The sequence below is a fragment of the Cryptomeria japonica genome, chromosome 1 (genome assembly GCF_030272615.1).
Source record: "Cryptomeria japonica chromosome 1, Sugi_1.0, whole genome shotgun sequence".
Classification (NCBI taxonomy): domain Eukaryota; kingdom Viridiplantae; phylum Streptophyta; class Pinopsida; order Cupressales; family Cupressaceae; genus Cryptomeria; species Cryptomeria japonica.
This window is the reverse complement of record NC_081405.1, coordinates 135,320,976-135,335,197: the sequence shown is the minus strand read 5'-3', so window position 1 is coordinate 135,335,197 and position 14,222 is coordinate 135,320,976. Positions and strand designations below refer to the sequence as shown.

The 14,222-nt window shown below is 34.5% G+C and overlaps 1 protein-coding gene across 1 annotated transcript; it reads left to right on the top strand.

Moving 5' to 3' along the window:
* The first annotated feature begins 760 nt into the window (after positions 1-760).
* On the top strand, positions 761-13,906 carry LOC131053522 (probable ubiquitin-conjugating enzyme E2 16). Its single transcript, XM_057988136.2, has 7 exons — positions 761-973; positions 1,071-1,161; positions 1,246-1,349; positions 1,839-1,941; positions 2,022-2,085; positions 13,272-13,360; positions 13,472-13,906. The coding sequence occupies exons 2-7, from the start codon at positions 1,126-1,128 to the stop codon at positions 13,565-13,567; spliced, it is 492 nt and encodes a 163-aa protein (XP_057844119.2). The 5' UTR covers positions 761-973; positions 1,071-1,125; the 3' UTR covers positions 13,568-13,906.
* The last annotated feature ends 316 nt before the right edge of the window (positions 13,907-14,222 follow it).

Genomic DNA, 14,222 nt, shown 5'->3' with positions numbered 1-14,222 from the left:
ATGCCTCTTGTTTCAGGTTACCATTGTGGTTTTCCCTTTCTCACTTTGCTATAAATTGAAGCCATGGCATAATAGTATTGTACAATTCTTTTGCAAGTATCCAAGTGTTGCTGGGCTTGGTTGGAGAAGTGAAGTGAAGTGTATTATTGTAGAGATCTCTCTTTTGAAGATTAATAATGTACTTTCCCTCTTTCTTTGGTGGAGTTTTTTCTCAAAAAGATTTCTCCACATAAACTTGGTGTCTCATTTGGTTGCTCATGTTTACATTGTTGTTGAATGTTGCAATCATATGCTTATTTTAGATTTGGTAATCTGATTTTCAAATTTGTAACCACATAAAGAAGTGAATATTGCAAGCTTTCTTCACCTTGTTATCAACCAAAAAGAGCTTGAAGGGGCCAACATCAGATCAAGTAGTCTCCATTATCAACACCTTCACAAAAGAACCTAGAAACACTTCTCTAAATTTAATAAATTGATATAACAAACAAATCAACTTAATGAAATGAGAAAACTACCTTATTTAACTAGATATCCACAATCAAAGATTTCAAAGATATGATTACATTAAGAATAACATGTCAATTTTCTTATCAAAATAATTAAACAAAAAAAATGATATGAAAAGACACTTATACATCATTATTAATGGCAAACTCTCTATTTAATTTAGAGACTTTAAGAAGCTCATATCCACAACAATCAAGAAGAGGTCAAAAGAGCTCATATGCCCACTGTCTTAGGACCCCACAAAGGAACCTTCTTTGACTAGACAGGAAAAAGAGAGAGGTGAGAAGTCTGAGCTTAGAGGTAAAATATGGTGAGAAAAATAGATCCAAATAATAATAATAAAAATTCAAGATAGACCTTGAAAATTGATTACAAGCTGACCAGGCAATAGTCAATAGTAAGAAGAAGAGGGAAGATTCGAGTAAAATAGGATAAACGTATGCTATCAGATATGCTAAGCAAGGTATCATTGTCTTTCTCCTATAATTTCATTATAATGCTTTCCTTTGTGGTCTGCGTGCAAGCTAGGCTACATGCATTTGCTCCTCTGTAAAATGCAGGTTTTTATTTAGGGCTGCCTTGTCATCTTCCATCTTGTTTTCTTCATCATCTGAAATGGCCACCATGACCGGCACCTCCAATTCTCGCGCGGTTTGTTATTCTTAACTTCATTTCTTTGTTTCTGGTTTTTTGGGAAGAATATATTCAATATGTATATGTTTATGTGTGATTCAGGGCCTGAGCAGGATAGCTTGTAATAGGCTTCAGAAGGAACTGGTGGAGTGGCAAGTCAACCCTCCGGCCGGCTTCAAGCACAAAGTCACCGATAATTTGCAGAGGTTGGTTTCTGCCGTGTCTTTTACTTTGATTTTCGTATGCGTGGGGTTGGGGTTCATTTATAAATGGAAAAGGTGTTTTTTTTTTCTTTTTGATTAGGGTTTATTGGGCTTTTCTTCCGCCAAAATTTTAATTCTCAATTGGGTTGCTTTTGTTGTGTAGCGATGTTTATTTAAATGTGATTTTTTGTCTCGGTGTGGCGTATTGGAATGCAGATGTTGGTTCAGAGGATATGTACTCTTTACCACGTTGCATACAGTTGAAAATTCAATTTAATTAGACAGTAGTGTTTGTCCACAAAAAAAAAATGAAAATTGCCACCTCGAACATATTTAAATAGATGGCAGTATGCATAAAAAAATGGGAAAGGTGATTTTTAAGGTCACAGCCTAGATGGCATGCCAATTTAGAGTGGAGATCCTTTGTAGGAACAAGTAGATATTTTACATTTCTTTTGTATTGTTGAAGATTTTATGTATGCTTATGTGTAGATGGATTATTGAAGTAACTGGTGCACCGGGCACTCTGTATGCGAATGAATCCTACCAGCTCCAAGTTGATTTTCCTGAGCATTATCCCATGGAATCCCCCCAGGTGTGGATTCTTGCTTTGTTTTAAAATTTGAGTTTGATCCAAATGCATGCATGCATCGTTTGACTTTTCTGAAATTGCAGGTTGTTTTTCTTTCGCCAGCTCCTCTGCATCCGCATATATACAGCAATGGCCACATATGCCTAGGTATATTTATCTTCCACTGAAACAACTGGACTGGTAATATAGTTGTAATTTTTTTTTCATAGATCTTGGGGAAGTTTATGGATTGCCTTTAAGATGGTGTGGTGTTCTTTGTTTGTGTTCACGTTTGTGGTGAGATTGGCCCACATTGATAACATTTAAACTTGGCTTCTGCTTGGTTGGACCCAACTAAACTTTGGGCATGCTTAACTGTACCTTATTAACCATTGGACGTATATCATCTGCATCTGGCTATTGTTTCCCCCCTCATCTCTCTCCATGGCCATATTTGAGCTGACTGACCCAGATTAAGTCAGCTAAAGGGTGTAATAGATAAGAGTATGATCTGCTTCAGGCTTACGTGGATTGGAAAATCTCTCTTTACCAAGAGTTTTGTCAAAGAGTACTTAAACTTCAGAAATACAAGTTCCAAAAATATATAAATAAGCTATAGTGTAGAGTTTTCTTGTTCACCTAAGGGTTTCTCATGCACCCAGTAGGTGTCTAACTAGGGTGTGACTAAAAAATTACCTTACTTTATTCATCATTGTACTTTGTGCCTATTAGAAATATTGTGGGTCCATTAGGAATAGTTTTTCTCATGTGCAGAAGACAAAAGAACTAAAGTATGAAGTTATTTATAAATGGATTTTTAGGTGTTAAGAGGGTGTTGGTGGAAGCAGTTGTAGTTTGTCCTTGACTTACAAAAGTTTTCTTCTTTTTATTGCCTGAAACTGCTATTTCATTACTGCTGCAATACCATTTCTTTACAATTTGAAATTATCTTTCTAGATTTGAAACAGAAAAGACAGAAATTCAATGAGCATTCAGATATTCAGTTTTTTTGATTTCTACAGTTTGGCTTCACATTCTTATATTGTCAGGCCTGGGGATTCTTATTTCCATTTTACAGTAGGTATAGTAAATTGCAGTTAGTCTTGAAACTTTTTGAACTGGATGTCCTTAGATTAAGTTGGATGATGGGTGGGAAGTGGAGAGGAGTCACATGACAAATCTTGCCATAACTATTGAGTCCTTCCCTTCCAATTTTCTGTTCTTAGAAACCCTACTTAAATAAACACTATTTATTAAATATTTTGTTGTTGAACAACAACCTGAAAAGAAAACAACATAAATTAAGCTCACGTTCCCCTATTGAAGCCAGTTGGATCCTCATCTTTTGACAGAGTCCAGAAAATGTCAGTAGACAACAACCCATAGTTAACTCTAAAATTTTTCAAAGCTTCATAACGTCTCTCTAAGTTATTTTCCTTGCAGAAAAAATTGCCATCCAACCAGCAGTATACATGGGAGAAAAAATTAAGTCCCTGACTTCACTATTTTCAGCAGGTCAACAGCCCATAGTTAGTAACTTAATTCTTAAAGTTCTTAAAGTTTGTCATAATATCTCCACAATTTTATTTTCTTTTCTGAATTTTTTTTCATCAAACTCAAAGTTTACACCATGTTGGGCAGCACAAGGAGGGAAAATATGCTTAATTAAAAGTAAAAAATTTAATCTTAGGACTCCATTATCAGAGCTAGTTAGATCCTTGTTTTTTCAGAGTCCAGAATGTGTTGGTAGACAAATCTCCCCAAATTATTTTCTTTGCAGAAAAAATTGCCATCCGATCAGTAATCTACCCTGGGCTTGGGTAGCAAAATGAGGGAAGAATTTGCTTATTGAGTCAGATCTATTGTAGGCTAAAGATAAATTAATCTGGAAATTAGATTCTCCTAACACCATACATCAGCCTTATCTATTCCATAAACTGGACTTCTTAGGTTCCAAATGGAATGATCAAACACAATGACTTCCTTTTGACTAAATTTGTAGAGAATTCATCTTAATTGCAATGAAATCAACTTTTCTGCAAGATGAAAAGCAATTGGAAACACTGACAGAGAGGCACTTATATGTGTAGTTGTTCACCCACAGGTTAATATTTTTCTTTCAAACTGAATCAGCCTGTATATCAGATGCAAAGAATGAGATATCAGTTAGAAGGGATTGACACAAAGGCCTATATTATGAATTAGAACTTCATTTGTCCTTGTTCTTCAGTTTCTATTTATTTTGATATTTTTCTGCTCCATGCAAGAAACCTACCTGCTGTTGACTTTTAAATAAACAAAAGATCAAATCCAATATTAATAGTTATAATGAATGTCAAGATGACAAGTTTTTGACATGGATAGGTTTTCTATAATGTATAATTTTGTTATAAACATTCATAAAAGAAGAAACTAGAAAAACACGACCTGCATTTTCTAGCCTAAAAATTGTTTGACAGAGATGTTTCATAAGATGGGAAATACCTATGAAGAGTTTACAAGCAAAGGGAACACATGTCTCTGAAGAAACATGAGGCTTTTTGTTGCATTGACTGAATCACTTTGTTTGTTTGTTTATGACTGAACATCCTCTTTTCTTGGCTAGACAGTTGTTAAATGGTACCTATACACAGATTCCAGCAAATGTTCCCAAGTGTACAACACTTTGATTGCAAGCAAGGTCAAAACAGAACTGTCTAGAACTCTCAACATGTTCTAAAGTTTTCTAAATAGAAGTAAACCGCAGATCTGGAAACATAAATAGGGAATTGATACATCTTTTGCATCTACCAAAGAGAATTCTTTCCAATTTGTCATTCCTTAAGAACATATTTTTAAATTATAATGTCGAATCAATACCTTTATAAGTTCATCTCCATGCATGGCCATAATAAATAATTATCTATTTCACTGAAACGAACATGACCTGAAAATACTAACTTTTTAGTTCTACTAACTATTACATCAGGTAATCTCTTATCATTTTACACAGCTGATCAAATTGAGGATTGAGGAGAAACTAACAAGATGATTAAGAATTTAAAATTGTGGACAACACCTTTTGATTGAACTGAATACTCCCATGGTCCCACCCATGTAAAGAACATGAGCATGCCATTCGCCAAGCTTCTTATATATGCTATTCAATTTCAACATCCACATGTGATCAAAGGGAGCATCCAAATCAAATGGTATCCCCAGATATAGAATAGCATCTTTTAAAGAAATCTGAGTTCCAATTCAGGTGGGAACTCATTCTAGGAGAACTTAGAGATAGACATCAAAAAGCTTGTGGCCAACTAGTTTACTTGCATTTTCCTTTTGCATCCCCGCCTCTTAGTCACTCCCAATCCCCTCAATCATATGGTTTTGTAGGGTAGGCGTTTTTGAGAAAAATGGGGATTCTACATGGCTTAGTGCTATACGTATGCAGTTGCAACCTGCTCATATGTATGGTTGTTATATATGTATCTTCTGAGGAGCTCTAGTTTCCTCATACCTCTCCACTTAATGTTGGTGTACGTGGTATCTTGTACTTCATGGATGCCTGCAGGCCTCTCGTTTCTTGCTAGATTTGATCTTTCTCACAATATATCGGTGATATCATACATTTTGTTACTCTAAACTGTAACCTTACATGCTTTGCTTATGTATTGAGTTTGCATTTATAGAAATGAACATATAGTTCTTGAATTTTTTTGTGTTTATACTATCTATTCCTTTGTATATTGTTTCAGTTTGTTTCTAATGTGATAGAACCATGCTCTAGTGTCATTTAGGTATTAATTATTCATTTTCTTTCTGCTGTAATTGCTGTTCATTGTTATGCTTGTTCTCTCTAAAATATATTATTGTGAAGGGTCCTGTAATCTGTATCAAGTCCAATCCTATACCAGGGATGTCAAGCTGTCCAAAATTATGAGATCTATTTATTTTTGTGTGAATGCTGAGGCATACCCAGTAAACATGGAATTTATGATCAAGATGCACAGGTTAACTTCCTCCAAAACAGAGAAAGGAACAGTTTCAACAACAAATTGGATTTAAGTAAGGTCTCTTTATTTGGAAAACTCAATTGTTTAACTGGAAGGGCATGGGACAATTGCTTTAACAAGTAACAAATTCCCTTTGCAGAAATAAAAAATAAGGATGAGACAAGATGCTAACCCTGTTCAATCAACACCTAATACCAGCCTAATAAATTTGTCATCAAAACCTAATATCTTTAAATTAGCTCAACAGAGGGCCATTCGATACTATCATAGGCCTTCCTAATGTCAATAAGGGCCACATCTCAAAGACTTAGCCCATGACACTGCTTCCCAACTTGTAATCAAAGCCTAACACCTTTAAATTAGATTAACAGAGGGCCATTCAATACTTTTATAGGCCTTCACGATGTCAATAAGGGCCACAGGTCAGAAGACTTAGCCCATGACAATGCTTCCCAACTTGCAATCAAAACTTCCAACAGATACTTTTCTTCTATCACCCCAGCTGAAGTTTGGAAGAATGTGACAGGTCTCCAATTTCTCTTTTATGAACCATCTACTCTTGGATTCGTATCATTCTTTAGGCAATACATTGCCAAAACATGTCACAAACACTTAGCCCATGACAATGCTTCCCACCTTGTAATCTAAATTTCCAATAGATACCTTCCTTCTATGATCCCCGCTGGATTTCGGAAGAATGTGATAGGTCTCCAATTTCTCTTTTATGAACCATCTTCTCTTTGATTCATATTGTTCTTTAGGCAATGCATTGCCCAAATCCCTTCTCTAAGGTTGATGTTCTCTATCTTCAATAGGCAGTTTTTGAGGTATGATATTCACATGAGGTTCCATATATATTCTTATATCAGGGTTAGTGTGAGAAGAGATAGGGAGGTCTATGTGAAACTTGAAAATATCTCTTGTAACTAACACCAATCAGCATGTTCAACTCTTGATAATAGATTCTCTTTTATTTGGACAATAACTATTTAGATCCCCTTGACCTCACCTTTCAGTATGTTAGGCTTTGCCCAATTTGTTTGCTTTATCATGGCAAAAATACACAAAAATCTGTTTCAAATTTCTCAGCCCAAGAAGCACTTGACAGATTTTATAGCAGCAAACACACATAGATTTCACAAACAATAGAAACATCGAGAATCAGGAGTTTGCTTCTTCTTTGGGGTACTTTTCATATTGTTTTGAAATCTTGTAAGTGAAATGTCTAGATTTGTATTTTCATTTCTGTTTCGAACACTTCGAAGGGAAATGTTGAAACTTGAGATTGCAGTTTTTGTTTTGAAAACGTATAATTGAAATTGGAGAGTTGCATTTTTTATTTCTGTTTTTAGAACTGGTAAGGAAAACAGAAACCGTGTCATGCAAAGTAAACCATGTCAAAATCATACTTCTCAAACCTCAACCTTGTGGATTGCCCTGACTATACATTTCACCATGAAGGGCAATCCCTGAAATTTAAAAATTGCATGAATCAAACGCCAAATCTATGTGGAAGAATGTAAAAATTCACTTTACAGAATGACTACCATTCTTTTTCACCAACCAGCAGATACTTACAATTTTGTCATTTTATGCATCTGATCAAATTGAGTTTTGGAAAAAACTTGACATATAATATATGGAAAATGAGAAAAACCTTTTACCATGCGTAAAATATCCCAGCTACAGAAAGCAGATATCTATGCCACTTTGCAGGCTTCTTATTTATCAATATAAAAATATTAAAATTCACAGTTGCTTTCAAGGAGCATCTGAGCCAAATGGTATCCCCAAAAAATGAATAATGTCCTTGAATGTCAATTCCAATCCCACTCAACTAGCCATTCAGATGGGAGTCAAAGCCAATGAAACAACAGATTTGTGAACTCCAATTTCTAGTCAGAACAATACGTATCTGGCCCAATTTTTAATTGGATGTGCCAAGGGAGTCATTTCTTAACATGTAATGAATTACTGTTCCAATGAGGGCAAAAGAATTTATCAGGTTTGTATTGGCATCAATCCCCGGTGAAAACCAACACCATCCTAATAAATATGCAACTAAACCCTCGTGGCTTCAACATTGATTCAATAATGTGCCATACGTATCTATCATAGGCTTCACCAAGCTAAGTAAGAGACATAAGATCATGTTACTTAGGAAGTCTGGAAAACACCATTGGTTCTCAATATGGAAATAAAATTTCAATGATTGAATACATTCCTTCCTGCCACAAACTTCATTTGAGTGAGGATCCTTAAGGGGTATTTCTCTAAATCCTTTTGCTAATATTTTTTTCAAAATCTTATAAGGCACATGCAAGAATGTGGCAAGCCTCCAATTTCTCGCTTGGCACTTATCAACAGCTTCAACAATCAATATGATAACTCATCTATTATCCTCTAGCCTACAAGTACCCTGCTTGATGACTTTATATAATATATTTAATCACAAAGTTATTAGCTTTATAGAATTCGAAAGATAAACCATCTGGTCCCAAAACGTTAGCATTCTTTAACATTTAATCGCAAAAACTCAGTTTACCAACGGTATCTTTTCCTGACGACATGGCATATACATTTGACAGTTTTGAAAGAATTTTTTTTTGCCAAAGTTCTGTGCATTCTTCTATGTCAGTGTCACTTCCAGAAGAAGCATGAAGTTTCTTCTGTAAAATTCAAAGAAAGATCTGTAATTCTCTCCTAGTTACTACTTGAGTGCTATTCATGTCCAACCTGAGATCTTTGCAAGATATAATATCTAGACAGTTGGTCTGATCATTTGGAAAATTCATTTTGAAATTTGCTTATGTGGATCTTATGTACTGCATAATATTGCATTCTCCAGTAGCATTCCATTCTCTAAGGACACCATGAACCATTGACAGTTTTTGCTGTTCTATTGCATGATTGTTGTCTTAAATATTTTACTGGTTTTTGCCTAGAGACCTCCAGATCCGGGTAGGATCCGTTCCAGGTTAAGATTTGGGTGTAGTGCAGGTGGGGAGGTGTCCAGGAGATGTTTTTTGGTCTGGGTTTGTCCTGGATGAACAGACTGAATTTACCAGATTTTGGTCAAAATTCAGCATGTTTTTGACATCGTAAATTTTTTTTCTCATTTTATTGTTGCTTCCCTGCAGTGAACCCTTGTGACTGTAAATTGTTAGGTATTTTCTTGTTTCTACTTTTCATCTTGTGCTTGCCTGCAAAATTTACTGTAAAAGTGATTTGTTAGTGCGGATCTGCTATGTGGTGAAATGGGTCAACAGATTTTTTTTCTTTTCCCTGTCAGATGTAATATTTTTGGCTATAAGGAATTATTTTCTGGCTACATTCTATAAGAATTGCTTAAAGTTGCAAAAATTTCCTCTCAGAAATATTTTACAGGATGGTGTACATGTGCTCTGAGTTCTATGGAAGGTGCTTTTACTCGCACCCCAGCAGTTATCATCTGGATTGAGTCTGCACCTTCCACATTTGGAAATTTGCACAACTTTAGTGAATGTGTATTATATTATTCTCTGGTGATAAGGATGATAGATAGAAAATAAACCCTTTGTCTTTTTCAAATTTTCTTGTTTGATGTCCAATAATATTGTGAATATTAAAATTTTAAATAGATAACGGGTTATTATAAAACTCAGAATTTTGAATGGTTTATTTTCTATCTATTATTAAATTGGTGATGAGGATTTAACAATTTATTTATTTTTGAACTTAATTTATTGAGGAAAATGTCTTTTATGTTTTACAGTTTTACCAATTAAATATACACTTTCAGGATATCGTAAAAAGTAATGAGAATTTGGATCAAATAAAGATGAAGTGTATATATACACACCTGTAGGCTGTAAGCATCTGAAAAAGTAGATGGATCCTTTGGCCTTTTCTCTGAGCCATGTCACCCTTGTTCTAACTTCCCCCACTCGTGAAATTCTGTCTATTGATTTTCTTTTTATGGTTTTTATTGAATGTTAATGCAAGTTGAGTATTGTGGGACCAGACTCAACTTTGGCTTGACGCCCATAAACCTTCTTGAGAGCCCTCTTGCAATGAAAAGTTTTTAATTTCTAATGCTTTCTTGGAACAAATATAAGTATAACAGCACTAAAGGATAAGGATACTTAAATTGGAGTGGCTGGAGATGATATTTTAAGAACATTCAGTCATTTTCTACACAATACTAACTCAGAGTAATCCTTATCTTTAAAGTGAGGCACATTGAGCTTATAGAGGCCTTGCTTCCTTTTCTTTCAATCCTCATTACAGCTCTTTATCACAAACTCAATTTGAATAGCATGATGACCAGGAAGTTCGTACCTTGACTTGTTAGCTTTCCTTGGCAGTGATATGAAAATATTATTTATTTGGCAGAAATTGTGCAACCTAGAGTAAAGTCTATTGTTTCCTTGTTTATTAATGCACCAAGGAGCACTAGCCATATATGTTCTGTAAAAATGTTGATGTTGGAGTAAATTATAATTGCTTCCAATCAATTTCCAACATTTTTTTACAACAGTTCATGTTTTTCGAAGCACTTCTGAACATTCATGGACTCTCCATCTAGGGCCCCCTTGCTTCTGAAGGTAAGTTAGTTAACTGGCTGGATATTTGCAGATCATGGTGAAGCTTAAAAAACTACACTGCATAATCAGAACTCCTTATAAACCACTCTTTTTACCATGTGGAAAAGTTAATGTGAAAATCCTGTTTGTGTGACAGTTCTTTAAGCTAATAATCAATTTTTTTTTCTAGGAGGGGGACCATAGCAAAGAAGGAAAAACCTCAACTTTCTTAAGAATATCCTTTTAACATTTACATTACCAAATTGGAAGGAAAACCCTGCGTTTCCTGGTACAATATGCCCTGGAATCAGATATGGTTGCAATTCGACTGTGGAAACAAGTAGCCTTCGATTTTCAATGGCCAGAATCGCAGAGAATCATTCAAGGGTGTATTCAGGTGATTCTAGGGTTGATGCTGCATTTACTGTTTGATTCCAGTGGCAGATGAATCATCCAAAACCCTAAATGACAGTCATGTACTAGGTTTTGAGCTAAGTTACCAGGTTCAGGTATATAGGCCCCCGTATCGCTTAGATGCGATTCGGGTATGAGTTCGTATTTGGGACAGCCTTGGGTTTGCTCAGGGTCTGCCTCTGACTCCAACTCCTTTGCCTGCTTCCGCTACGTGACATTTCATGTCTTTTGTTTCAGTCAGACATCTTCATGTCTTCAGCGTCAGACGTGTGAGGAGATTGAAGCGCTCAGACGAATATTTTATTTATCTTAATTCAGTGTTATGAAATGTTTATATAAAATAATATGTATATTTGACATAAAAGGTGTATTTAATATTTATTTATTCATTATTAAATATATATATATATATATATTATTTAGTATATATATAATTTTTATATTGTTTTTGTACTAACAAAACCAAAGCCCTTTTTCAAAATTTTATCAAACTGGCAAACTGGGTTCTTGAACCCAAATCTGAACCCAAACCCGAACTGATAACTTAGGTTTTGAGTGTTTGACTGCTTGCAGCTTGCAGCAACATAAATAGGGATTTCATGTGTGATAATAAGTCGCAGCATCAGCAAACAGACATTGCTGTTTTTGTTTGAAAATCAATAACAGCTTACAAGATGCAGGTATAATGGATTCGAAAGAGGTAAGGAAATAATAATTAAATATTAAATTATTAATCATAATTAGTTTTATGTACTGTTAGGATATATATTGTTTTTATGATTCTGTAATGTTAATATTGATCATAAGTAATTTTATCATACTGTATTTTAATATATTTATAATTTAATATATATTTATAATATGGACATAACCTAGCTTTCTTCTGGTAGCAGTATATATATCATAGTCGTAAACAGTTTATAATATATATATATATATATATAATTATAATAGTCACAAGGAGGAAGCTTAGTTTTTAGCAGTATATTTTTAATATTATAAAATATATCCTTCTCATAACAGTACTTATAATAAATATTCATACACATTATATATTTTATAATTTTAATATATTTTTATATGGACATACGCAGAATGAATCCAACCGTCAATTTTTTTGCCATATCAGCATACCGTACCCACATAGCCATACCTGATTCTAATTCCAATTCAGTAACTTGGCCCGACAGTGAATGAAATTAAACAATTACTTATTGCAGTAAGCACTACAGGCTAAGCTGAGCCAGGTACGAACCTGGGTTATCATGATATGAACATCTCCACCTTACTGGTAAACTAGGCCTGATGGATTTACATTAGTAATTATAGTACTGTCATCATTAAGCAGAATTATTTACCCAAAGTTTTAGGTCAAACTAATGCACTCTGATTCAACTGAAGATGGAATGTATAAACAGCAAATTAAGATATCTGTAATCCACAAATGGAAAATGATACTGAGGAAAATGTTATGATCTTAATTAATTTAATATTAAAGTACTATCTGGTGACCTTGGTGAAGAGGCATGACTTTTGAGCAGTCTATTGCTTCATCTATATAAGCAAAAAGGACAGAGATTTCATTTCAATCATCTTCATTCATGGGATCACTTTAAGTTGTATTACAGCTGAGTCCATATGTTGCACGTGAACAGTTTTGATTTGTCTTCATGCTGTTTGTTTGCATAATGATTTATGTGTATATTTAAAAACCCTCTCCAACATGAAAAATAATGGAATCTCATTTCCTTTTCTATGGAGGAGACAACCAGAGAAAGACAAGCAATTAGTAGGATGAAGCATCCTCTTGGACATTATCACTTACATCTTGAACCCTCTCTCGTGTTCTCTCCTTTATTATTCAAATCATTATGGGTTGCTTTGTGCTATTTGAATATGGTATACCTAACATCTTAGAAACGCTTTAGTGCTGCTTCACATATTTAATATTATCCTCCTTGCCAATCCTTAATCTGATTTCTTAATACCTTAGTCCAAGTGACTTGTAGTAGGATAGGAAAGTCTAATTGTTGTCTCAACTTGTTTGATCCTGTGATGGCTCTGGCTTTTGTTTTACTTAGTTTGATTGTTTTGCTGTGCGTAATATGTTGTGTTCTTGTAAGATTCCTTGGCTTTTATTGGACTGTCACATCTATGGTGAATGAATTGCTTGGTCTTTAATCAATAAAGATTAAATATATTGTGACATAACCCTTGGACATCTTATGAACTTGCAGCATTAATATGTGTTAGTTTGCATGTTTAGCTGATGCATCTTTTATGAAGTCACACTATCCTGGATGATATGGCTATCACGTAGGTCAGTTGTCTGTTTCATATACCAGGATCAGCATATTAAACCTTAGTCATTGTTGAGCAGATATTTTGTATGATTCTTGGTCACCAGCTATGACTGTTAGCTCTATCTGCATCAGCATTCTCTCAATGCTGTCGAGCTCTACTGTGAAGGTTTTATACTGATACCCATCCTTGGTATTTGAATTTTGCAAAATGTACTCTCATATATACTTAAGGCAGTTTTCTTCAATATCTAATTGGTACCATGTTTGTTGGGTTCAGCAAAGGCCAGCGGATAATGACCGTTATGTAAAAAATTGTAGAAATGGCAGATCACCTAAAGAAACAAGGTGGTGGTTCCATGATGACAAGGTGTAAATAGAAAATTGTTAATATTCTCTATTATGGAAGTTTGGACTACAAATTTCTTGAAAGGATGATATTCCTTTTAAAGTGGCACGGTTTTTCTAAGGCAAGAATCTAAGTTGATTTTGTAACTTCTCCTGAACTTGTATATCCTATTGATAGCTATCTGTACGCTGGTATTTACCTTGAAGGGCTCTGATTTGAGATATCATCTACAGAGTTTATTTTGTAATTTTGGTGTTTACATTGATAAGCTCTGATTTTGCAAATAAACTACCAAGAATATTTTGTAATTTTGGTGTATACTTTGATGAGCTCTCTTATTGCAAATTAACTACCAAGTTTTTGTAATTTTGCAAGTCAACTGCTAATTTTATTTTGTGAATTTGCAATTATCTAAATAAGTTTATTCTGTGAATTTGAGCTTATTCTACAAATTTAATGTTTCGTAGGAGGGTCTCGTAATGAGATCCTTTTGTCCCTGGGTGGATTACTTTCTTCTGAGCGCGGGGGTGATTATTTGTTCTATATGCACTTGGTATCTGAAAAATCTCTCTTAGTTATTGGCATATACTCTTCTAATATTGGATCTCATGTAAGCGGTGAAACAAACCATGTGTTCTCTAAACATGCACAATTCTTTTTGTTGATGTTTCACTTTATGTGC

Coding starts and splice junctions, on each gene's coding strand:
- LOC131053522 (XM_057988136.2), top strand. CDS start 1,126: ATGGCCACCATGACCGGCACCTCCAATTCTCGCGCG. Junction 1,942..2,021: donor ATCCCATGGAATCCCCCCAG/GTGTGGATTCTT, acceptor CTGAAATTGCAG/GTTGTTTTTCTTTCGCCAGC. Junction 13,361..13,471: donor TGTCGAGCTCTACTGTGAAG/GTTTTATACTGA, acceptor TGTTGGGTTCAG/CAAAGGCCAGCGGATAATGA.